Raw genomic sequence first — 24,064 nt, 5'->3', positions numbered from 1 at the left:
GAACCATATTTTATATTTCTAACCCTAGTCAAACAGGAACCTCACAAAATTACGACGGTAGATTTGAACTATTGGTGTGTTAGTTATTGTATATAATTTTGTATTTAACATCTTATTTCGTTGTTTTATTGAATAACTAATGTTTCATCGTTCCTTGAGCAAAGCCTTGAACAATTCTGACATTATACTCTGTTGGAGGTTCAACGTAGCCGTCTTCATCAGTTTCATGTGTAGACAAGCTCAAATCTTGTCTCGCATCTTCCGAAGATTCAAAGATTTTATAATGAGAGTTGTCAAATCCCCCTTGATCGCCATTCTCTAGTGTCACTAGCTTGTGGATCTGGAATATCGTCTTGGCTGGTAAACATTGATGAACCGGCTGCTACATCATGAGTCAAAAGATTGGATTCAAGTAGAGTTGTTTATTGGGGTGTTTGTGAGACAGAAAAACTTCGTAGGAGGTCCATACAACCCACTTGTTGGACGGGAATTTCTGGTTCCCACTTAACGTAAATATCACCCCTTTTTGCTAGAAATACAACATTTCTAAACTCATGTCATTGACAATATGTGACGCTTCACATATCCCTTGAAACTTGTAGGATAACAACACCAAATTATAGGATTCTTTAGGATGACCAATAAGATTATAAATCATATCAGCTAACTCTTCATAAGACATTTTCAGAAGAATAGGAAATGAAGAAATTCAGGTTGATTCGTCACAAGAAACAAATCCATTCTCATAAGAAATATTACCACCCCAGATAATTCTTAGGAGAAATGGATTGAATGAAGACATCTTGATTGAGTGAGAATAAAATTAGAGAAAATGTCAAGTTAATAGTTTTATTCTGAACTATGTGTTTATAATCTATTTATAAGGTCATTTAAAGTGTATTTTCAATATAACCATAGTACATGATAAGTTATTGAAATGATATTACACTAAAAAGTTACTGAATCACATCTCTCTGCAAAATTTGTGAGATGAAATCTCATTGAAAAACTATTTACAATTTGAGAATCTTGCATGCTTTATCACGCTAAATAGTAACTTACATCATATCTCTCTGCAAAAGTTGCGAGATGTTACATTTTGAGAATCTTGCATGCTATTATCATCACTAAAGCACAAAACAAAAACATGCATGCAAATATATTATGTAAATCTGTTTAAAGTGTAGAGAATCAAGAAACATATCAAACTGTGGCCTTGAACCACGGGTTGACTAAAAAACAAAAACATGGTCTTGAACCACAGGTTGACTAAAAAATGAACTACTGGTTGACTAAAAAACAAAAAAGATGCATGTGAACATTCTGTACTTGACAAAAAATAATAAAAAACATCAAACCGTGGTTTCAAACCACGGCTTGACCATCAAAACCACATTGCTCACAGAAAGCAGTATTAGGTTTATATTTTGGGTGCAATCCGTCGTTTCAAACCATGGTTTGTATTATTGTATTCATACTTTATTTTTTTCTGAAAGCTCGCCTGACACACTTAACGAGAAAAAGACGAACCGTGGTTTCAAACCACAGCTACACCATTTATGAACATACTTTAAAAAGCATACCACTTGTTAAACAACTTTTCTTAAAAGCACTATTTATGAAATAAAATTCATGAAAACAACATAAAAAAGTTAGCTAGAAAACATAACGTGTGTTGTGAAACCACCGACGATTTTACAAGTTGTATGTCACCTTTTCACTTTTGTCAAACCGATAATATAAGTTTGTCTGCTCAAATAGTCTTTCTAAATAGTTATTTTGGTATTATAAATACCATGTATTGTAACGATTAATTTGCATCCAGTAATTCACATTCTCACCTTTCTTTATTCTCTTGTTTCTTTGTTATATTCAAGTTCCAATATTACTTCAATAATCTTGTTATAATCAGGGCTAATATTATAATACGTTATTAGCACGAGCCGCTTATATCCTAATAGGCACAAAGGTATCTACATAAGTATCATAAACACTTCTTTAATTCTGTACATTGGAAATATATACATATACTAAGTAATAGCAATAATGTGTATAATCATTGTTATTAAAATTTGATAACTATTCTAACTCTTATTTAAATATGCACACTAATATTTCATTTAGAAGTTAGATTTATTTACATTAACAATTCTATTCTTATTATTATGCATACTAATTATATATTTTATAAAAATAAACTTCATTTATTATCTTACTTTAAAATAATTAATATTATACACACACACACATACGAACGGTAATGTTACTGTTATAAAACGGTAATATAACCGTTGTAAAACGGATATAAATATTCAACTATAAATAACCAATTATCAATCTCAAATATTTCACAAATACAAAAACTTTCTTCTCGGGAATACTCAAGATAATATTTGGAAAGATGATTCATCCAGTTTTAATGTTAACTACCATAATGTTGATAATCTTATTGTTCTTAATTTGTAATCTCCCACCTAGAGAGTTTAATCTTTTCTTTTTTCTTTATCTATTTATAGCTCTACCTTTGTATTTTAGTAATAAAATGGCAAACATCGCAAAACTTGAATTTATGGCTCTCAATATCACCAGGGATAGTTATATGTCATGGACGGCACATGTCAAACGACATCTCAAATCAATGGGTGTTTTGAATACGATAACAGTGGGAAATAATTGTGAGGATCAAGACAAGGCAAAAGCCGATGTCTTCCTCCACAAACACATTGATGAGATGTTACAATTTGAGTATTCAAATTGTGAGGATCCATTCATTTTGTGGGAATATTTAAAAAGAATATTTGATCATCAAAGGAAAGTTCTACTTCCCACTGCTAAAGATGAATGGAACAATCTCAGGTTCCAAGATGTTAAAAAAGTAAATGAGTACACCTCTGCTTTGTTCAGAATATGCTCAACGCTCATATTTTGTGGGCAAACTGTTACTGTGGGAGATATGTTGGAGAAAACTTTCTCCACATTTCATGCATCAAATATAACCTTGCAAACGCATTATCGATTGCATAATTTTAGGAGATACTCTGATCTAAATGCATTACTCCTTGTAGCAGAAAAAATAATGAATTATTGATGAAAAATCATCAATCTCATCCCACAGGTTCATTAGCAATACCAGAAGCAAATGTTGCTCACAAAAGTTCTCATAAAAATTCTGGTCATAAATGGGAACAAGGTCGTGGACGAGGCCATGGACGTGGTCATTTTGACAAAATGAATTTTAATGATCGTAAGCATTCATTAAATGGAACACTAATTCTTACGGTTGTGGTCGTGGCCGTGGCTGTGGTCGTAACCAGAGAGCCAATAATTATCATGTTCCACAGAATACCAATTCCAACCACCACAATAAATGGAATGAAGCTGGTAGGTCCGAAAATAATGGCACACCCTGTTTTAGATGTGGAAGTACAAACCACTAGGCAAAGGCTTCTTGCACAACTCCACATCTGTGTGAATTGTACCAAGCATCTCTCAAAGGAAAAGAGAAAGAAGTGAACCATGTTGATAACTTTGATGATCTCAATGCTGATCTGAGCATTGCAGACTTTGATGTGGATCTCTGAAAAACAAATTTCGCTTGACGACAATAATTATATGCAATAGTTAAGTGTGTTTCTCATTATCTTTAGTTATGTAGTTTCCTTCATGTACTGTTTGTTTTTTAATTAAATAATGTTCTTAATTAAATATCATAATGTATTCGTTATACACTTATTATTTTTCTTAATACTTTTAAGATTTAAAATGAAAATCACTGAAGCACAAGATCAAACAAATGAAGAAGATATACGCATAGCGGATACTGGAGCCACGCATACTATACTTAGATCAAAAAAATATTTTTATAAACTGAAACCAACAAAAGGGATCATCAATAAAATATCAGGTCCTACAAACTTGATAGAAGGAGTGAGAAAAGCTAATTTAGCATTACCAAATGGTACAAAGCTCAAAATAGAAAATGCTTTATTTTCCCCAAAATCAACAAGAAATTTGTTGAGTTTCAAAAACATATATCATAATGGATATGATACTCAGTCAAGGACTGCTTGTAATGAAAATTTTTTGCATATCATAAGCAAAGATCAGATATTGGAAAAATTGCCAATGCTCCATTCTGGTTTGCATTATACATATATAAATGTGCCTCAAGCACATATGGCAGTCAAAGAAAATTATTGCGATTCTGGTATCATAAACTTATGGCATGACAGATTAGGCCATCCAGGATCCACAATGATCAATCAATCAATCAATCAATCAATCAATCATACCCAGTAAAATCCCACCGACAGCAAAGCTATAAGTAGGGTCTGGGGAGGGTGGGATGTAGGCACACCGTACCTCTATCCAAAGGAATAAAGAGGTGGCTTCCAGAGAGACCCTCGGCTCTAAGTACATGTGTATGAAGCAAAATAAAGAAAATCAAAGTTTAACAGTTATATAAAAACTACTACTAATTATAATAATATTAATAATAAGATCACAGTTTAACAGCTATATAAAAGCTAATAATACTTATAATAATAATAATAATATATGTAAGGGAAATACCATTATGGTATGTGACCTAAATAAGTAAGGATAATTGAAAATACACATGGGCATCCACTGAAAGGTCAAAAGATCCACAAAATAGATAAAATATCTCAATGTACATCTTGTTCTATTGGCAAATTAATTACAAGGCCTTCGCCATTAGAAGTCGATAAAGAAACACCAATGTTTCTTAAAAGAATTCAAGGTGACATATGTGGAACAATTCATCCACCATGTGGACCATTTAGATACTTCATGGTCTTAATAGACGCATCCAACAGATGGTCTAATAGCTCTTTATTATCGACTCATAATGTTGCTTTTGCAAAATTTCTTGCTCAAATTATCAAATTACGTGCACATTTTCCCGATTATACCATTAATAGAGTAAGGCTTGATAATGCAGGAGAATTTACATCACATGCTTTTGATGATTATTTCATGTATGTGGGGATTGTTGTAGAACACCCTGTTGCTCATGTACACACACAAAATGGCTTAGCCGAGTCGTTGATCAAACGCTTACAGCTAATAGCTAGACCATTAATAATGAGGACAAAACTCCATGTTTCTATTTGGGGTCATGCAATTATGCATGCTGGATTATTAATCCGTGTGAGACCAAGTGCAAATCATAAATACTTTCTCACACAACTTGTTTCTGGAAATGAGCCAAATATCTCTAACCTTAGAATTTTTGGGTGTGCCGTGTATGTTCCTATTGCACCACCACAACGCACAAAATGGGTCCCCAAAGAAGGTTAGGAATATATGTTGGATATGAAACGTCTTCCATTATAAGATACCTTGAACCTTTAACAGGTGATGCATTTACAGCATGTTTTGCTGGTTGCCATTTTAATGAAACAATGTTCCCGGCATTAGGGGGAGAAATGAAAAAGCAAGAAAGAGATATATCATGGTGTGTTCTATCATTGTTACACCTAGACCCAAGATCAAAACAAAGTGAGACGGGGGTTTAAAAAATAATACATCTACAAGAATTTGCAAATCAGTTACCTGATGCATTTACTGATATAAACAGGGTCACTAAATCTCATATACCAGCTGCTAATGCTCCAGCTCGAGTTGAGTTTCCAAACAAGCAAAATAATAATAATGCACCTCATGAATCCCAAAAACGTTTAAAACGTGGAAGGCCAATGGGTTCAAAGGATAAAAATCCTCGAAAAAGAAAGGGCTCTGAAAAGGATATTGGCCCTAAGGAAGGAATGATTGACAAAACCTTCCATCAAGAAAGAATAAATAATATAACATTCCCTCAGGAAGAAATAAATGATCCCAATAAGGAATTGTCAATCAACTATGGTCAATAACATATAATGTGGGATCGAGATGAAATGGAAAATATTGATGATATATTTTCTTATTCTGTGGCAAGTGATATCATGGAAGAAAATGATAACCCTGAACCAAAATTCGTAGATGATTGTAAAAATCGACAAGATTGGAACAAATGGAAAGATGCCATGCAAGCTGAACTAAACTCACTAAACAATCGAAAGGTTTTTGGACCTGTTGTCATTACACCAAAGTCAATAAAACCTGTAGGATATAAATGGGTTTTTGTGAGAAAATGGAATGAGAAAATGAAGTTACAAGATATAAAGCAAGACTTGTAGCTCAAGGTTTTTCTCAGAGGCCAGGAATTGACTATGAAGAAACGTATTCTCATGTTATGGATGCTATTACCTTTAGATATTTAATCAGCTTAGCAATCTCTAAAAATTTTGAGATGCGTCTTATGGATGTTGTCACAACTTACTTGTATGATCACTAGACAATGACATCTGTATGAAAATTCCCGAAGGATTTAAACTCCCCGAAGCATTAAGCTCAAAGCCTAAGGAAATGTATTCCATCAAGTTACAACGATCCTTGTATGGATTGAAAAAATCTGGAAGGATGTGGTACAATCGTTTGAGTGATTATTTGATAAGCAAAGGATATACAAATAATCTTATTTGTCCATGCGTCTTCATCAAGAAGACAACATCAGGATATGTGATCATAGCTGTGTATGTTGATGATCTCAATTTAATTGGGACAAAAAGAAATTAATGAAGCGATTGCTCTTTTAAAGAAAGAATTTGAAATGAAAGACCTTGGAAAAACCAAATATTGTCTTGGTTTACAAATTGAGCATATGCATAATGGGATACTTATGCATCAATCAACTTATACTGAGAAACTCTTAAAGCGTTTCAATATGGACAAAGCAAATCCTTTGAGCACACCAATGGTTGTTAGATCACTCAATGTTGATAATGATCTATTTCGTCCTTGCGAAGATAATGAAGAGATTCTTGGTCCCGAAGTACCATACCTTAGTGCAATTGGAGCACTTATGTATCTTACAAACTGTACAAGACCTGACATTTCTTTTGCAGTTAATTTATTGGCAAGATTCAGTTCATTCCCTACTAAAAGACATTGGAATGACGTTAAACATATTTTTCGGTATCTATAAGGAACTGCTGACTTAGGTTTATTTTATCCTAACGATTCAAAAGAAGGGTTAGTTGGTTATGCAGATGCAGGTTATTTATCTGATCCCCATAAAGCAAAATCTCAAACTGGATACGTATTTAAGAATGGAGGAACTGCGATTTCATGGCGTTCCCAGAAACAAACACTCATTGCAACATATTCAAATCATGCTGAAGTCATTGCATTGCATGAAGCTTCAAGAGAATGCGTATGGTTAAGATCTATGTCACGACACATATTGATTTCTTGTGGACTAGAGAAAGATCAAATTCTAACTCCTATCTATGAAGATAATGCAGCTTGTGTCTCGCAAATGAAGGAAGGGTATATCAAAAGTGACAGAACAAAGCATATACAACCAAGATATTTTGAGTATACTCGGGACCATATTAAAGACAATCAGGTTGAGATGAGACATGTCCAATCCAGCAACAACTCGGCTGATCTTTTCACAAAAGCACTTCCCACAAAAACATTTAGAAAACATGTCCATGATATTGGCATGCGCCATGTACGGATGAGTAACGACCTGCAACTTGAGGGGGAGCTATATACTGCACTCTTTTTCCCTTAGCTAAAGCTTTTTCCCATTGGGTTTTTCTTTAGTAAGGTTTTTAATGAGGCAGTAGTTCAAGACCCCGAAGTTTTGAAAATGTGTCATCCAAGGGGGAGTGTTGTGAAACCACCGACGATTTTACAAGTTGTATGTCATCTGTTCACTTTTATTAAACTAATAATATGAGTTTGTCTGCTTAAATAGTCTTTCTAAATAGTTATTTTGGTATTATAAATACCATGTATTGTAACGATTAATTTGCATCCAGTAATTCACATTCCCACCTTTCTTTATTCTCTTGTTTTTTTGGTTATATTCAAATTCCAATATTACTTCAATAATCTTATTCGGGACTAATAATAATAATAAACTAGAAAACTTTAGTGGGTAGTTTATGAATAAAATAAAAATGACGGTGATCAAAATTCAGAATTGTCAATTACGGAATACAGGAATATTGGAGTGAGTGGTGGATATGAGAGGCACAAGTGTGAGGTGGTGAATAATGTTATTATTGACTCTCATTGCCCTGCGTGCTCTCCTCCTTCACCCACCAGGTACTCTTTCAACTCTCATCGCCGGCTCCATGCCACAATAGGCATTATGATATCAGAGCAAATGGTTATAGCTAACTAGAATTATTATTATTATCCGAATTGTGTTTCAATCTGTTCATACTTTATTGTCTGTCTGTCTGTAATCTACAAGCCAAACCAGTAGGATTAGATTAACTGACTTTATTTTCAGAATAGTTGCCTTGTTAAAAGTAATATTTTATGCAACTGCATATTCCTAAATTATTAGTTGGCAAGTAATAAAGGTAGAACTGAGCTCTATAATCTCAAACCGGCCAACTTGCTCCCATTAGATGGTTTGGTTTTAACAGTTTATAAACACCTATAGTCTGTTTGCTTTACTGGTATAGGTCTGCTTATTCATTACACTATATTGATCAAAAGAATTCATACTTTTTACTTCTTACAGTTGATACATCCAAAATTAATAGTGAAGACGAAGAACATCCGCAACCTTACTTTTTTGATGTTTTAGTACATTAAATCCTATGTCCTGGTCTATACATACTTCAGTGAATAAACATAGCACCATGATTCACCAAACCCTCATACCTTTTGCTAAAGCTAAGATCCACAACACACAAACCGAATTCAAGAACCCGTCAACCTTACTGGACAGAAGTTCCAAGAAAGCATACCACTTGAAGGAACAAAATCCATGTGATAACAGAGGCGCAGTTTCACACCGTCAAAGGCCACGGATGCGAGTCAACTGCATGGCTAACGGGGACCCACAAGAGTCGTATGATGAAGATGAGGAGCTCTGCCCGGTTGAATGTGTCAGAGAAATCAAGAAGGATGAGGAACTACTCACGGTTTTGGATAAAACAAGAAAGGGTAACACTTTAGTTGTGGTCGACTTCTATCGCACCTCATGTGGGAGTTGCAAGTATATAGAACAAGGTTTTGCAAAGTTGTGCAAGGGGTCAGGTGATGAAGAGGCTGCAGTTATCTTCTTGAAGCATAATGTGAGTTTGTTTATTCGTGAGCTGACTTATTCGAGTCAAAGAAACTGTATATGTAAAATGTGGCAGTTAATAAAGTCTTGTGATGCATGTTGCAGGTAATTGATGAATACGATGAGCAATCAGATATAGCAGAACGACTTCGAATCAAGGTATTTTAGTTTTGTGTATTCAAAATTCCCTTTTTTTACCCTTCCCCGGGATTTAGTTTTGTAGAGCTTGGTTCATGGGTCGGGAAAAAATGGGTGTTACTAAGGTGTTCACAATCTGGTCTAGCCAATTTTTACAAAAAATTTGGTCCAGACAGCGAACTAAGGTTTTGAGAAACGACAAACTAAACTGGCTTGGTTGGGTTGTCGGCCGTTACACCATTTGGCGGTTCATAACTGACCTGATAATTTAGTCAAATCGGACCTTAAACACTGGCACAGATGGTGTATGAGCTTACAGCCAACACAACAAGGTGAAGTATTGTATGTGTAGTTGTTAATTTGAATTTGAAACTAGCCCATTGTGATTCGGTTTTCTGCTTATAACTCAAAATTAGACTCCAACATCCCCTTTAATGTTAAATAATTTAACCTGGTTACTCTGTAATTTGAGTTTACTTTTAACTTTGACACAGGCAGTACCTCTCTTTCATTTCTACAAAAATGGAACCCTATTGGAAGCTTTTCCTACCAGAGATAAGGAACGAATTAAAGCGGCTATTGAGAAATATACAGCGCCGACACCTGCTCCTGCTGCTTAATTAAACAAACCGATCTTGTAATACGCTTAAATTTTGCCACCTGCAGATAATAGTTAGCAATACCTGGCATGGTATCATATATATAATTCAATCCATGCTACACATACAAATTTGTAATATTCTTATTCTTGTAGTCTACAAAATAAACAATGAAAAATGAATAATGCCATATATTTGTTACAAGATAAGTCAAATATCCGTTTATTATCATTCGACTTCATTGATCCATGCTACAGATCGACCGCATGGTGGAAAACAAAACCAATAAGCACGATTACAACAAAGGCAAAAAATAAAAAATAAAAAGAAAAACGAGAACAACCAATCGATTATCAATAACCTAACTTTGTTGACTTTCCAAGTCCAGGTCAAACATCCTTTTGACTCTCATTATCATCTAATCTACATCTTCAATATTTGCTTTCAGCACCCTAAGCCTTAAGTGGGTTAAAAACATATAAATCGTCACCTATAATGCCTTTCGTCTTTTATTACCAATAAAAGACTATGGTAAACTAACCGAAGCCCTTCTTCTTTTGTGGAAACATAACTATCGGGGATCTATAATAATCTTTTACAAAAACATGGAACTCGTGATTTTTAATACACCAACTTTGCTGAACAATAGACGCTCATATCACCCGATCATCTAAGGTTCACACCTTTTCCTGCTGCATGACATGTCATCAACAAAATTTTGATCCGTTCCCTCTGTGACGATAGCATGTTGATCCAGTTGAGAAATTGCAGCTGAAGATAGCCTTTTGCGGGACCCGTTACTGAAATGCTGGATCCAAGGGTTCCCTGGTGAAACACGAGGCCTGTCTGCACATTTCACATGTGAATTTTGTCTTTTGAAACTTCTCTTTGACCAACAACCACGGCTAAGAACCTTGTACTGACAAATGAATATTATCAGAATGGTGGAAACATATAAAATCGCTTATGACGTTTGTAAAGTTATAAATAGGATTAGATTTTAAACCTGGCCAGATGAAACTGCATCAGAGCAGTAGGTATTTTGTGTTTGACAGCTTGGCATATCTAAAGAGTTGTATAATTGATCAACGAATGATGCTTCTATTGACTTCAGATATAAACTATGTTTCTCATTCGTCCATTTTGATGATTCCTTTTTCGGCGACATCTGATACAATAAGTTTTAGTCAGTACCTCATGTGAGGAAAGAACACATACATTTTATAAACATAGTAGAGAATAAAAAATATGTATATACAAGCAACCCTTAATCCAGATTAATGAAAATTAAAAGCACCATGTTTTTCCTCATTCAGAAATATATCAATTTCCTGCTCAAAAGACGTGTAATCTTTCTTTTGTGTTTCAGCTATGCTCAAAATGTGTGTCAACCTTTTGTTTTAAATCAGCACATGCTAAACTTTAAGGTCTTTATTAATGTGATAATGTCTCATTGATTCTTTCAAGTATCATATTACATAAGATCTCAAAATCTCACCAATTTCTCAGAAATCAACACAAAACACTCTTGCCTAACCGAAATGTTCGGCTATGATCTGTTAGGCTTTAACACATGCACAATTCTGCACATGATTGCCTTTTAGGAGACAGAAATCGAGATTTGAATCACGTTTAATTTGATTTCAAAAGCAATTATGCTCCAAAAATTCAATACAAATCATAAAATTCTAGCTCTGCCAAAACACCTCATAATAAGATACCTTAATTTGCTAAACACAACAGACCTACACAAAATATTACGGCAACAATCATATTCACATAACACGAAACCGATTTATCGCAAACACACAATTACGCAAATCGTAACATTCAAATCAAACGAGCGAGAAAATATCCGCAATTCAGATCAGAAGATGTTAACAAACTAAACAGATCCTAAAATTATTAAATCCAAATCTAACATCATACAATCAAATAAATAAAAAGTAATATAGATTTTATAATAATAATAATAATAATACCATAATTGAAGTCTCCTCCTGCTCCAGAAAGGCATCGTTACCGGTCATCTCAGACGCCATAGAACACGTCTCCGCCGCCGGAGAAAACAGTTCACCTTCCATAGATCTATTACAGAGAATTAATTAATTTAATAAAAATGAGAGAAAACTGTAGATTTGGATATTTGTTGGTGAATGAAATGAATAATAATATTATGAGAAACAAAAACTCAAAAAGAGCTTCAATAGGAGGAATGATAAGTGCCAGCTGTCATATGCTTTTACACGTGTTACTGGAACCACGTCATCTTCACGTCCACGTCGGCTACCAGATATTTATCTTGCCCGTTGATTTTTTCTGTGAACCAGATATTTTTGTGATTCCATTCCTCTCTCAAAATATCAGGCTGTCAACTGACCGCCTCTGGTTTTGTTTTACACGTGGCACGTTTTCAATGGTTTGATTCCTTTTGTAGGCATTTTCTACAATGCTACAACCCTTTATAGAATTAGAAACCAAGTAAATCCGATTATTTTTAAATTGAATCGACGTCCTTTCGAGATAAGTTTTATATAAGTCGATTTTTATTATTTTATTCTAATCTGAAGCTCTAAAACATCGGTTTAAAACTCAGAAAAAAACTTAACGACGTTAAAAATGTTATTTAACGGAGGTCCATAGAAACAAAAAATAGTTGAAATGTTGGACAATTGGTAATGGTTGCTTTAAAGATGAGATTATTATCGGTCAATACACAAAATGATTAAAAGAAATAATTAGGCATATAACTTTACCCTAACCATCAATTCAAAACGAAAAATATCCTGAATTCATAATTATCAACATTCAACATACACGTACCAGAAATTATAATCAAAGATATTTTATATATTGAAATTTCATAATTATGTATAACAATTAAAACATCATAACTATAAAATATCTCTATAACTCCTAAAAAGATCAATGCTAATTATCCCACAATGAATCACAGATTATTATCTGTTAACTGGCTTTTGAAAAGTCTCCACTCAAACGACATCCTTGTAAGCAAAACGTACAATATTGATTTTTATAAGAGACCAGATGTTAGTGCCCACCCCTCATTTAGAAGCCAATTCTTCGTCATAAATCATTGCAACGCCCCTTTTTCAGCCCCGAACTTGCAATCCACTTCTCTTTATATCTTTATAGAAGGCGACCAGATAACTATGAAAATGTTTCGAAAAAGCTAAGTGGTGTTATAGATACTTTACTCTTCCTCCTTCATTTCAACGGCTCTCAACAGGCATTTCCTAATGATCAAACTACTAAAAAAGTAACTCCACGTGATACTTAGGATTTATTGATTTGGCAGGCAAGACCCTATTCAATTCCGCGGCCGACAAGAAAGAACTAACTTAGACGCCTTATGAACTACTCATAAGTTTACACCAACGCTCACCATACTAGAACCCTCAATCACTTAACAAAATACACCTTAACTACACAACTTGATACCGTTAGGCTACAAGCCCTTTGATAGGTTCGCATAATTATAAATAAAACTTATGCAATAACCTTGAAGTTAAGACTATTGAAAAAAGAGAAGAGAAATAAGGTTAAGTTATGAATATCAATCATCTCTTCAGAAGTTTTATAAAAAAGATTAAACACTTTCTTGGAGTTAAAAAATTGACACAGCATTATATTGTATAATGACTTTGTTTCTCAACTTTAAAAATCTATACTGCACTTATATTGATCACAACAGTTGGTTTACAAAGATCATTCCAAATCATATCCCAACTAAAAAGAACCAACATTGAAGCTGCACCACAGTTTCATAGAAGACTATGAAGTAAGTTATAACACTCAAAATTGCATCCACACTGATCTTCTCAATTGTTATATTTTTACAGTAAAAACTTGTGATCTAAATGTTTCCAGATCAAAACCTGTAAAGATTTGACCAGTCTAAAGTCAACTTTTGTGCTCCTGCTCCTCCTCTGGCAATGCAGTTCCTTTCAAATCCATATGACCTGAAACAGGATCACATCAAACTTTCTAAGATATTTGACAAATAGTCAACTATATGTATGTGGTCAACCGTTGACTTTCATGGTAAATAGAACACATTATAAAATCAACATACCAAACAAGGACACCAACGATGGTGGCTTAGAAAGCCCGTTTGCACGCATATCTGCACCTACATAACAAATCATCCAAAACTTATGTTCTTTCTATTTAATCATACAATGTAACAAATATAACATAATATATAGTTGATATCTACATATATAATACATGCCTGTTCCAACTGATTTCAACATATCCGATTTTTAAAAAGTATATCCTATGAAGTTTGAGTCTTTAGATGTTAACATCTGCAAATTTACACAAAATTTTACATGATCTAACCACGACAACTCAACACCGTAAAAAAGTAACTTGTTACCTTTCTCCACGGTCCCACTCTGGGTACAGCTGACTGAAGATCTTCCACCTATCATATTCTCATTGTCAAATTATGTTGAATGTTTTTCAACCTATTTTTAAAATTTCACTAGAAATCAAATTACTCACTTCCGGAAACTTCTCGAAGTTTTGAGTATCCAATTCTCCAGTGACAATAGGTTTATAAGCAGCTTCCATTTCATACAACACATCCCATTTCACCCCATGGGTGCGCCTGAACGAACACATGCGTTAAATATTTCAAAAATTAATTGATAATTTCAAAGCTAAATCAATTAGCAAAGTTACTTTTTAATGGTACCTTTATTTCTTCAATGCCTCCTGTACCCAACCTTGATTCTACGTCACATAACAAATGACAGATCAGATCCCGGGCCTCTTTAGAAATCTTTGGTTCCTCGGGGAATTTCAAACATGTTTTCCAATTAATGATTTTGCGACATGTCATCCTAGGATCATCGGAGCAGAAAGGTGGGTATTCAATAAGCATATCATACATGATTGCCCCCAAACCCAATGACCACCAATCACACTCCATGCCATATCCTTTTTTTAACAGCACTTCTGGTGCCATGTAATCAAGAGTTCCTGCAAAAAAGAAAGTTTACACAAAGACACGTTACTGATAAACAAGGGTGTGCTTGAAACTAAAATAACCAACATAACTGAACCGAAATAACTGAACCCAAAACTGGCACAAACCGACCCTACTGATAAGTGTGTGGAAGAATAAAAATAAAAGCAATTTATTTTTCTAATATAATTGTGTTGGAGTTCTACCCAATTTGCTTTATTTTGGAGTTATACCTTCCTCCTCTTATGCCTTAGCGGTTGTTGTGGGGTGCTAGATGGGGGGTGAGCAACCCGTAGTTGCTCCCCTCCTTCGAGTGTGAGGGGTTTGGTCTTTGATTCTTGCTCTAACTCATCTCGAGTCGGGGTCTTTAGGGGTCCGTTGTCTTTTGTGTTTTGTTTGTTTTCTGTTCTCGTGTGTACATGGCTACCATAAAAAGAATTCGAAATGTAAATACAGGAGGGCTTGATCCTAGCTCCGCTTACGGTTTAAGGCCATGCCCCTTTAAGCATTTTCCACGAGTGTAAGGATGGTAGACCTGGGTCCTCGGGGTTTTTCCGATTACTTGAGCACATGCAAAGTACCCATTTCAAAACGGATACTCGGAAGAACCTTTTAAAAGATGCTATCTCCAAGGATTTGGACCTTTTTATAGATGTTGGGGAAGCCCTTCGGGCGGGGGGAAAATGGTTATGTGGGAGGTGCATGACTTTGCATGCCCTTAGCAGGGGGTGCAAGCATGCTGATGGTGTCTTTTCTTTTTCTGTGGATTCTGGAGATGCTGGAGAATTCATCGTTGGGATCCAGAAACCTAATCGTGTGTCTGTGGATAGGGACCCAGGTCCATCTGTAGGAGTGGTTGGGGATGTATCCCTTTTAGAACGGGTTTTCTCCCTTCCCATTCAAACGGTTAAGAGCATCCCCCCAAGTTGTCGTTTGGCGTTTGCTCAGACTTTGGCATGCGCTTTACGCAAGGTAGTGAATTCACCAGGCTCGATTGAGAATTGGGTCAAATTACTATTGTTGCCGCGTTGTACTTTAAGGGTGGTGAAACCTTCCACTAGGCAGGAACGCAGGTCAGGGAATCGAAAGTATTTGCAATGTAGTAGCATTCAGCAAGCACTTGCGGTGTGGAAAGATGGATCTGGTTTTGCTGACTTGGTTCTTTCTCTCTTTGATAACGTGGGGGGAAACACTTTTTCTAAAAGAGAGGTGGGAGGGGAGGAGGGTTCTGAAAACAACCTCAATATTAAACAATGTCTCAGGAAAGTCAGGGATGGTCATTTCACAGCTGCAGTCAAGGTATTATGCTCAAGTGGGGTTGCCCCTCTCGGAGATTCAACCATGAAAGCCCTCATTGATAAACACCCAGTGGTGCCGCCTCCGTCCTTGCCTTCTAGCTCTGTCGCCCTGCCTACTCTCTCTGTGGATGGGGACTGTGTGCTTAGATGTATCCGATCATTTCCTAAAGGGACCTCATGCGAGAGAGACGGGATGCGGGCGCAACACTTGTTGGACGCTCTTAGTGGTGAGGGATCAGTGACTTCCATGGGTCTGCTCTCAGCCATCACTGAAGTCGTCAACTTATGGCTAGGGGGTCTGTGCCCCAAGGTGCTCGCTGAGTTTATTGCTTCGGCCCCCCTTACCCCTTTATTAAAGCCGGATAATGGAATTCGGCCCATTGTTGTGGGGGCTATCTGGCGTAGGTTGGTTTCTAAAGTGGCTATGAAGATGGTTGGGAAGGAAATGACTCAGTATTTAGGGGACTTTCAGTTTGGGGTAGGGGACTTTCAGTTTGGGATAGGGACCCCTAATGGGGCAGAGGCGGTGCTTCACAGCGCGAACCGGTTTCTTAACTTCTTTCACGCGGACGGTATCTTAGCTATGCTTACCGTGGACTTCTCCAACGCCTTCAATATGGTCGACCGCACAGCCCTTCTCTGGGAGGTTCATCATCATTGCCCGTCTATCTATCTATGGGTCAGTTCCAATATGCCCAGCCGGCTAGGTTGTACGTTGGTGATGACTGTATAGGGGCTACTACTGGGGTTCAGTAGGGAGACCCCCTTGGGCCCCTCCTCTTTTCCTTAGCATTACACCCTCTTGTTCTTCGGGTACAAAATGACTGTAACCTCCCATTTCATGCTTGGTACTTGGATGATGGGACTATTATTGGTGGTGCCAACGAAGTCGCTAAAGCCCTAGACATTATCAGCTCGGAAGGGCCATCATTGGGGCTGCAACTTAATATTAAGAAAACCGAGGTTTTTTGGCCAGCGTGTAATGGGGTGAAAGTCAAAGATGGGCTTTTCCCTAGTGGGATTGGTAGACCAGATAGAGGGGTAAAGCTCCTTGGAGGGGCTGTTAGTCGAGATCCCTACTTTATTAAGGAGTTGGCGAGGCGGAGAGCATCTCGTGCGGTTGATCTTATGAAACTCTTACCTTGCCTTAGGGACCCCCAGATCGAACTCCTCCTGCTTAGGTCTTGCATGGGGGTTGCTAAGTTGCTTTTTGGGTTACGAATATGCCACCCCCATATGATGGATGATGCGGTATCCTGTTTTGATAAGGGGCTTCGAGAAGCCATCGAAGACATAGTTGTATGTGGAGGCCCGTTCTTTGGTGATCTTCAGTGGCGACTTGCATCTTTACCGATGCGCTTGGGGGGTTTAGGCCTTCTTTTGGCTCATGATGTTGGGGTTTACGCTTTAGTAGCGTCGAGGGCTCAGTCTTGGAAGCTACAGAATCACATCTTAAGGAATAGCGGGGTTGTCGACCTGGACTCAGACTACGTGCAGGCCCTGGAACGCCTAAATGGCGCTCTCCCAGACTTTGACATTGGCGGTTTCTCTAGTAAGGACACCGCCCCACCAAAGCCTCAAAAAACTTTGGCGAATGTCCTTTTTGGCAAAATCGCTCAGAGCCTGGGAGAAGTTTTTGGATTATCCCCCCGACAGAAGGCGGTTATTGAATGCTTACAAGGTCCTCATGCCCAAGATTTTCTGACCGTTATCCCGATTGATGGCTTGGGCCAAGGCATGTCTGCAGTCGAGTATAGGGCCATTTTTAAGTACCGTTTGATGATCCCAATGTACCCAGAAGACGAAACATGTCCGATCTGCCGTAAGGCTTGCCTGGATAAATTCAGAGAGCATGTGGTTCATTGCAAGGAGATGCCTGGGTTCAAATACCGACATGATTGGGTGCGGGACGTTCTTTGGAACATCTTAATGAGAGCTGGGATATCAGCTAAAAAGGAATCCCCCGTAAACTTCCTTACAGACCCCACGGAAGGGAGATCCACTCTACGACCGGCAGATTTGCTCGTCTTTGGTTGGGCCGGGGGGAAATACGCTTGTGTTGACCTCACAGGGGTATCTCCTTTAGCTGGTTTGAGGGATAATGAGTTTGTAGCTAGGCAAGCAATGAAAAGGGCTGAAACGAAGAAGGTGGAGAAACATGCTAAAGCCTGCGAAGAGAACCAACATGTTTTTGTCCATCTGGCTTTTGATACCTTTGGCTCCTTGGCACCGGAAGCTATCCGGTTCCTAACCAGGGTCCAACGGGTTGTGCATAGCAATGTGTCGACTCCAAAGGGGCATGGGTATGTCTAGCAGGTTGGGATTTGCAATTCAGAAATGGGTGGCGACGCAGCTTGTTGCCCACCTACCTGCTATGTTGATGTAATATCTATGTTTCTAAATAATGAAAAATTTGAATAAAAAAATGTTGTATGTTTAAAAATATAATTGTTAAGAAAGTAATACCAATGCACGCCGATTACGTTTCCACTGCTGCAATTTTTCCTTTGGCATTAGCCACGGAACTTGCTGCCCGTCGCCGTCAATGAGGCCCACATTTTCATAACCTTTATCGTTCAATAATATTGACGAAAACTTACTCTCGACAGGCTTACACAACCCAAAATCAGACAACTTTAAATGCCCATTTCGGTCAAGTATCAAGTTATCCGGTTTGATATCCCTACAAGTAAAAAAAATGAATTTTGAACCAAGTTTATGACGTTTTATTATTAAGAAATATATTAATATAGTACCTACGTATGTAGTTGTGTTGGTGAATAGAATGTATGGCTAAAATACTTTCTGCCATGTAAAACCGAGCAACATCCTCGGAAAGAATATCTTCTCTCATTAACAGAGTCATGATGTCACCACCGGGTAAATATTCCATAATTAGGTACAAATAATCAGCATCTTGAAACAAGTAAAAAAGCTTCACAATGCATCGACTATCAACCTCCACAAGCAAGTTCCTCTCGGACCGAACATGCTCAACCTAAGTACATGTTACATTTAAGCATCTCAGATTTTTCAGTTTCTTCACTGCAAATACTTATTCATTCGTTTTAGCGCGACACAGCCTAACCTACAAATTTAATTAGTTGTAGAAAATTATTTTATAAATAATTACATACTCATAACTTCATATGATGTGTTTTAAGAAATTGGTGTTTGTACCTCACCAAAAGCACCTTTACCGATCAATGTCAAAAGCTCGAAATCATCGATGATCCCCATTTTATGCCTCTGCAATCTCATGTATTCAGTCTATTTCTTCTCCAGATTACGAAGCATTTGTTCTTCTTCCTCACTCGATACCTGAGCTTCAACCGCCCTGCGTTGTAACGCTCATCTCCTGGAAACCATTCAATCAATTGTTAGGACCGGGCTACAAAAACACACACAAACAAACTGCTACAGAAAAGTAAGAAGACAAATATTTACGGGGTTCAGTCTAAGCTAACCTACACCCGCATGCTGCACCCACGATGTATAATAATAATATTATTATTATTATTGCTGTCGGTTTTCGTTACGATAGAATTACAAGTACAAGAACTACAATATATATGATGGGCAGCGATAAGCTTCACTTGTGTTTGATCTCCATTAAGTGAACATCATAATTGATAACGGACAACTATAGATACAATTAAATGTTGCAAGAGTTAAATTAAGGGTATGTTTGGCAAGGAGCTTTTAGAAGCTTTTATGAGCTTTATGGTATGTTTGGCAAGGAGCTTTCAGAAACCTTTAAGAAAAAACTCATATTTATTGAAAAGTTTTGCTTGGTTAGAGTAGCTTTAAGCTTCTAGGATAGGAGAAAAAACTTGAAGCTAAAAAGTATGTTTGGCAAAGAGCTTTTAGGAGCTTTTAGAGCTTTAAGCTAAAAGATTTTAAGAAAAAGCTTATACCCAATAATTAGCCTTGTTTGGTTGAATGGGCTTGAAGCTTTTGGGCTAGAAGAAAAGGCTCCATATTTGAACGCTACTTAGCTCCAACTAGTAGCGTTTAAGAAAAGCTACAATCTTTTGGTATTTCATATTTTACAATTTTGGTACTTGAACTTCCAACACCTTTTGTTAATTCATATAATAATTACATATTTAACCTTTATTCAAAACCAAATACCCCCCATGACTTTTAAAATGCCATAATTTTTTCACACGTTAATATTTTTTGTAAAAAATTACATCATAAAAAAGAGCATTTTATTCTCTTTAATTTGATTATCATATTGTTATACTTCTATAACTTTAAAAAATTAGCATATTATGTGATTATTGGTCAGGATCGGCAACAAGTCGATTCAGGAAAGCCTGGGTCACGTTTAAGACCAAATTAGGGTCAAAACGAGTCAATGCAAAAAGGGTTAATTTAGTTCGGTTCACGTTGGTACAGTTTTGAGTCGAAAGGGGTCAAGTCAGAATAGGTTTCAGATTAGAACGACGCACCGCGCTAGCACCCAGCTTGTTTTATTAAAAGCTCCAGCTACTGTACCAAACACCTGAATATTTCTAAAAAGCTACAGCTAACAGCTACCAGCTACAGCTTCCAGCCACCAGCTTCCAGTTTCCAGCTACAGCTACCAGCTAGTTTTGCCAAACATACCCTTAAGCTACAAGCTTTTAAGAAAAAGCTCATATTTATTGAAAAGTCTTGTTTGGTTTGAAAAGCTTTAAGCTTCTAGGATAGGAGAAAAAGCTTGACACTAAAAGCTCCAACTAATAGCATTTAAGAAAAGCTACAAGCTTTTGGTATTTCATATTTTAAAATTTTGGTACTTGAACTTCCAACACCTTTCGTTAATTCATATAATAATTATATATTTAACCCTTATTCAAAACCAACTACCCCCATGACTTTTAAAATGCCATAATTTTTTCACACGTTAATATTTTTTTGTAAAAAATTATATCATAAAAACGAGTATTTTAGTCTCTTTAATTTGAGTATCATATTGTTATACTTCTATAACTTTAAAAAATTAGCATATTATATGATTATTGGTCAGGATCGGCAACAAGTCGATTCAGGAAAGCCTGGGTCATGTGTAAGACCAAATTAGGGTCAAAACGAGTCAATGCAAAAAGGGTTAATTTAGTTCAGTTCACGTTGGTACAGTTTTGAGTCGAAAGGGGTCAAGTCAGAATAGGTTTCAGATTAGAACGATACACTGCGCTAGGGCCGTTAGCACCCAACTAGTTTTATTAAAAGCTCCAGCTACTCTACCAAACACATGAATATTTCTAAAAAGCTACAGCTAACAGCTACCAGCAACAGCTTCCAGCCACCAGCAGATTCCAGCTAGTTTTGTCAAACATACCCTTAAGCTACAAGCTTTTAAGAAAAAGCTCATATTTATTGAAAAGTCTTGTTTGGTTTGAAAAGCTTTAAGCTTCTAGGATAGGAGAAAAAGCTTGATGCTAAAAACTCCAACTAGTAGCATTTAAGAAAAGCTACAAGCTTTTGGTATTTCATAAACAATTTTGGTACTTGAACTTCCAACACCTTTTGTTAATTCATATAATAATTACATATTTAACCCTTATTCAAAACCAACTACCCCCCATGACTTTTAAAATGCCATAATTTTTTCACACGTTAATATTTTTTGTAAAAAATTACATCATAAAAACGAGCATTTTATTCTCTTTAATTTGATTATCATATTGTTATACTTCTATAACTTTAAAAAATTAGCATATTATGTGATTATTGGTCAGGATCGGTAACAAGTCGATTCAGGAAAGCCTGGGTCATGTGTAAGACCAAATTAGGGTCAAAACGAGTCAATGCAAAAAGGGTTAATTTAGTTCAGTTCACGTTGGTACAGTTTTGAGTCGAAAGTGGTCAAGTCAGGATAGGTTTCAGATTAGAACGATGCACCGTGCTAACACCCAGCTAGTTTTATTAAAAGCTCCAGCTACTCTACCAAACACCTGAATATTTCTAAAAAGCTACAGCTAACAGCTACCAGCTACAGCTTCCAGCCACCAGCTAGCAGCTTCCAGCTACAGCTACTAGCTAGTTTTGCCAAACATACCCTTAAGCTACAAGCTTTTAAGAAAAAACTCATATTTATTGAAAAGTCTTGTTTGGTTTGAAAAGCTTTAAGCTTCTAGGATAGGAGAAAAAGCTTGACGCTAAAAGAGGTGGTGCAAGGTTGGGTTGGGGTTGAGGTGTGGTTTGTTGGGTTAACGCATAGTTCTTGCGCTTCTCGTCATGGTGGTGTGAGGAGAAAGCTGGCTTGGATGACTCGGGTTTCGATTCTTTGGGCTCGGTAGAGGGTTTATCAGCTGGTTTCTTCGATCCCTTCAATGTCAAAGTCCCGGCTTTAACATGGTTATCAGTTAAAGTTGAAGCAAGATTGATCGCATCACCAAGTTCCTTGGGGCACTACTCAAAACACTATTTTGGATTTGTCTCGGTAGACCCCGAATTTACTTATCGATGGCACGCGAAGTTGGGGTAACAAGGTGAGGTACACTGAGTTCATTGAAACGAGAAGTGTAAGCTGTGTGCTCACCACTCTCTTGTTTGAGGTTCCAAAACTCAGCTTCCAAGTTCATAAGCTCACTTGGAGGGCAGAATTATTTGGTCATCAGTTCTTTCAATTCATCTCATGGCATAGCCATGGCGGCTTCGGCACCACGGGTTATCTTTTCCTTCACCCACCAGGTAAGTGCCCCTTTTTCAAAGACACTTGTAGCAAAACGGGTTTGCTTATCATCAGGACACTCAATGTGGAGGAATTTGCTTTCCATTTGTTCGTACCAATGAAGTAGGGCAGTGGCACCTTTAGTCCCATCAAACTCCGGGGGTTTGGTGCTGGTGAAAGTCTTATACGAACAGTGAGATGGTTTAGGCTTGCTTGAAGCAGAGGCATTATTAGCAGAAAGATTCTGGTGAATTTGGGTCATCATATCAGGAATGACCGCGGCTAGTTGTTTGGTGATCTGAGCGGTCAACTTGCGACTAGAGGATCCGGAAGAACGGCGCTTGTTGAAACGGAGAGACATTCTGCGAACAATGGTGACGAAATTCGTAAGCCTCAGAATAGGGTGTGGTATAAAAATCCTTATTAAAGTTTGCTTTAATAAAAATAAAATAAATAAACATAAATAAATAAATAAATAAAAATCATAACAATGGTAATAAATCTTGTGTGGAACTTTAGAGTTTTCATGAAATCACCATGGACTCTTATTTTCCAAACATCAAAGAAATTCGAAATCAAATCGAACCGAAAGACGGGTATTCGTGTACAGACTTCCAGTTAAAACACATTGTAAAACATAGAGGAGTGCAACCATATTCTTTTCACAAAGAGAACATGATCGCGGTGAAAACTTAAAGTTGTGATTCATATGGCGTTGAAAGTGGTATGCTTTGGCCTAATAGGATTCATGCTCTTTCCTAACTCTCCAGGTAAGCAACCGGGACCCGCGTCTGATTGGGATTTATACGCATTGCTTATCCTTAGGTTTCAATAATCTTGGTGTCAAGAGTTTCGGAAAACAGGCACGTCCCCCTTCCAGTTACTACATACCCGCCATAACGAACCATCTTTAAGAAGAATAAATATCGGAACACCGCAATGAAAATCAAATAATTGAAAATGTTGGAAAAATCTTTGTTTTTAGGCATAAGCCTTGGACTTGTGTATGCTTGTGTAACAAGTAGCACACAAGTCCATGTATGAATTGTAGTTTGTAAGCAAAATCATAAAACAATTGGGTTTTTGTAGGATACATATGCTACCCCCAAAACAATAAAAGAGTAAAAAGGGGGTTGTGAGAAACTCACCTTTGAAATTGGTAGGACAACTTGGAAACGAAACGGAAAGTGCGTTATATAAAACCGAAGGATC

General features: G+C 36.9%; 1 protein-coding gene and 1 pseudogene across 2 annotated transcripts; one reads left to right on the top strand and one right to left on the bottom strand.

Annotated features, from left to right (window-relative positions):
- Positions 1 to 8,643: 8,643 nt before the first annotated feature.
- On the top strand, positions 8,644 to 10,355 carry LOC143588314 (thioredoxin-like 4, chloroplastic). Its single transcript, XM_077069353.1, has 4 exons — positions 8,644 to 9,167; positions 9,263 to 9,316; positions 9,790 to 10,048; positions 10,232 to 10,355. The coding sequence occupies exons 1-3, from the start codon at positions 8,688 to 8,690 to the stop codon at positions 9,913 to 9,915; spliced, it is 660 nt and encodes a 219-aa protein (XP_076925468.1). The 5' UTR covers positions 8,644 to 8,687; the 3' UTR covers positions 9,916 to 10,048; positions 10,232 to 10,355.
- A 3,244-nt stretch (positions 10,356 to 13,599) lies between these two features.
- On the bottom strand, positions 13,600 to 19,539 carry LOC143588320 (uncharacterized; annotated as a pseudogene). The gene is made up of 9 exons (XR_013145089.1): positions 19,369 to 19,539; positions 18,945 to 19,276; positions 18,653 to 18,871; positions 14,618 to 14,918; positions 14,425 to 14,530; positions 14,297 to 14,344; positions 14,150 to 14,225; positions 13,991 to 14,047; positions 13,600 to 13,877 (listed from the first exon to the last, which is right to left on the bottom strand). The product of XR_013145089.1 is annotated as an uncharacterized LOC143588320 (transcript).
- Between the last annotated feature and the right edge of the window lie 4,525 nt (positions 19,540 to 24,064).

This window comes from Bidens hawaiensis, unplaced genomic scaffold, assembly GCF_021521415.1.
Source record: "Bidens hawaiensis isolate Kalapana, Puna unplaced genomic scaffold, B.hawaiensis_p1.1 tig00036308_1, whole genome shotgun sequence".
NCBI lineage: Eukaryota > Viridiplantae > Streptophyta > Magnoliopsida > Asterales > Asteraceae > Bidens > Bidens hawaiensis.
Note: the sequence above shows the minus strand (reverse complement) of the source record. Positions and strands in the feature narration are given on the sequence as shown.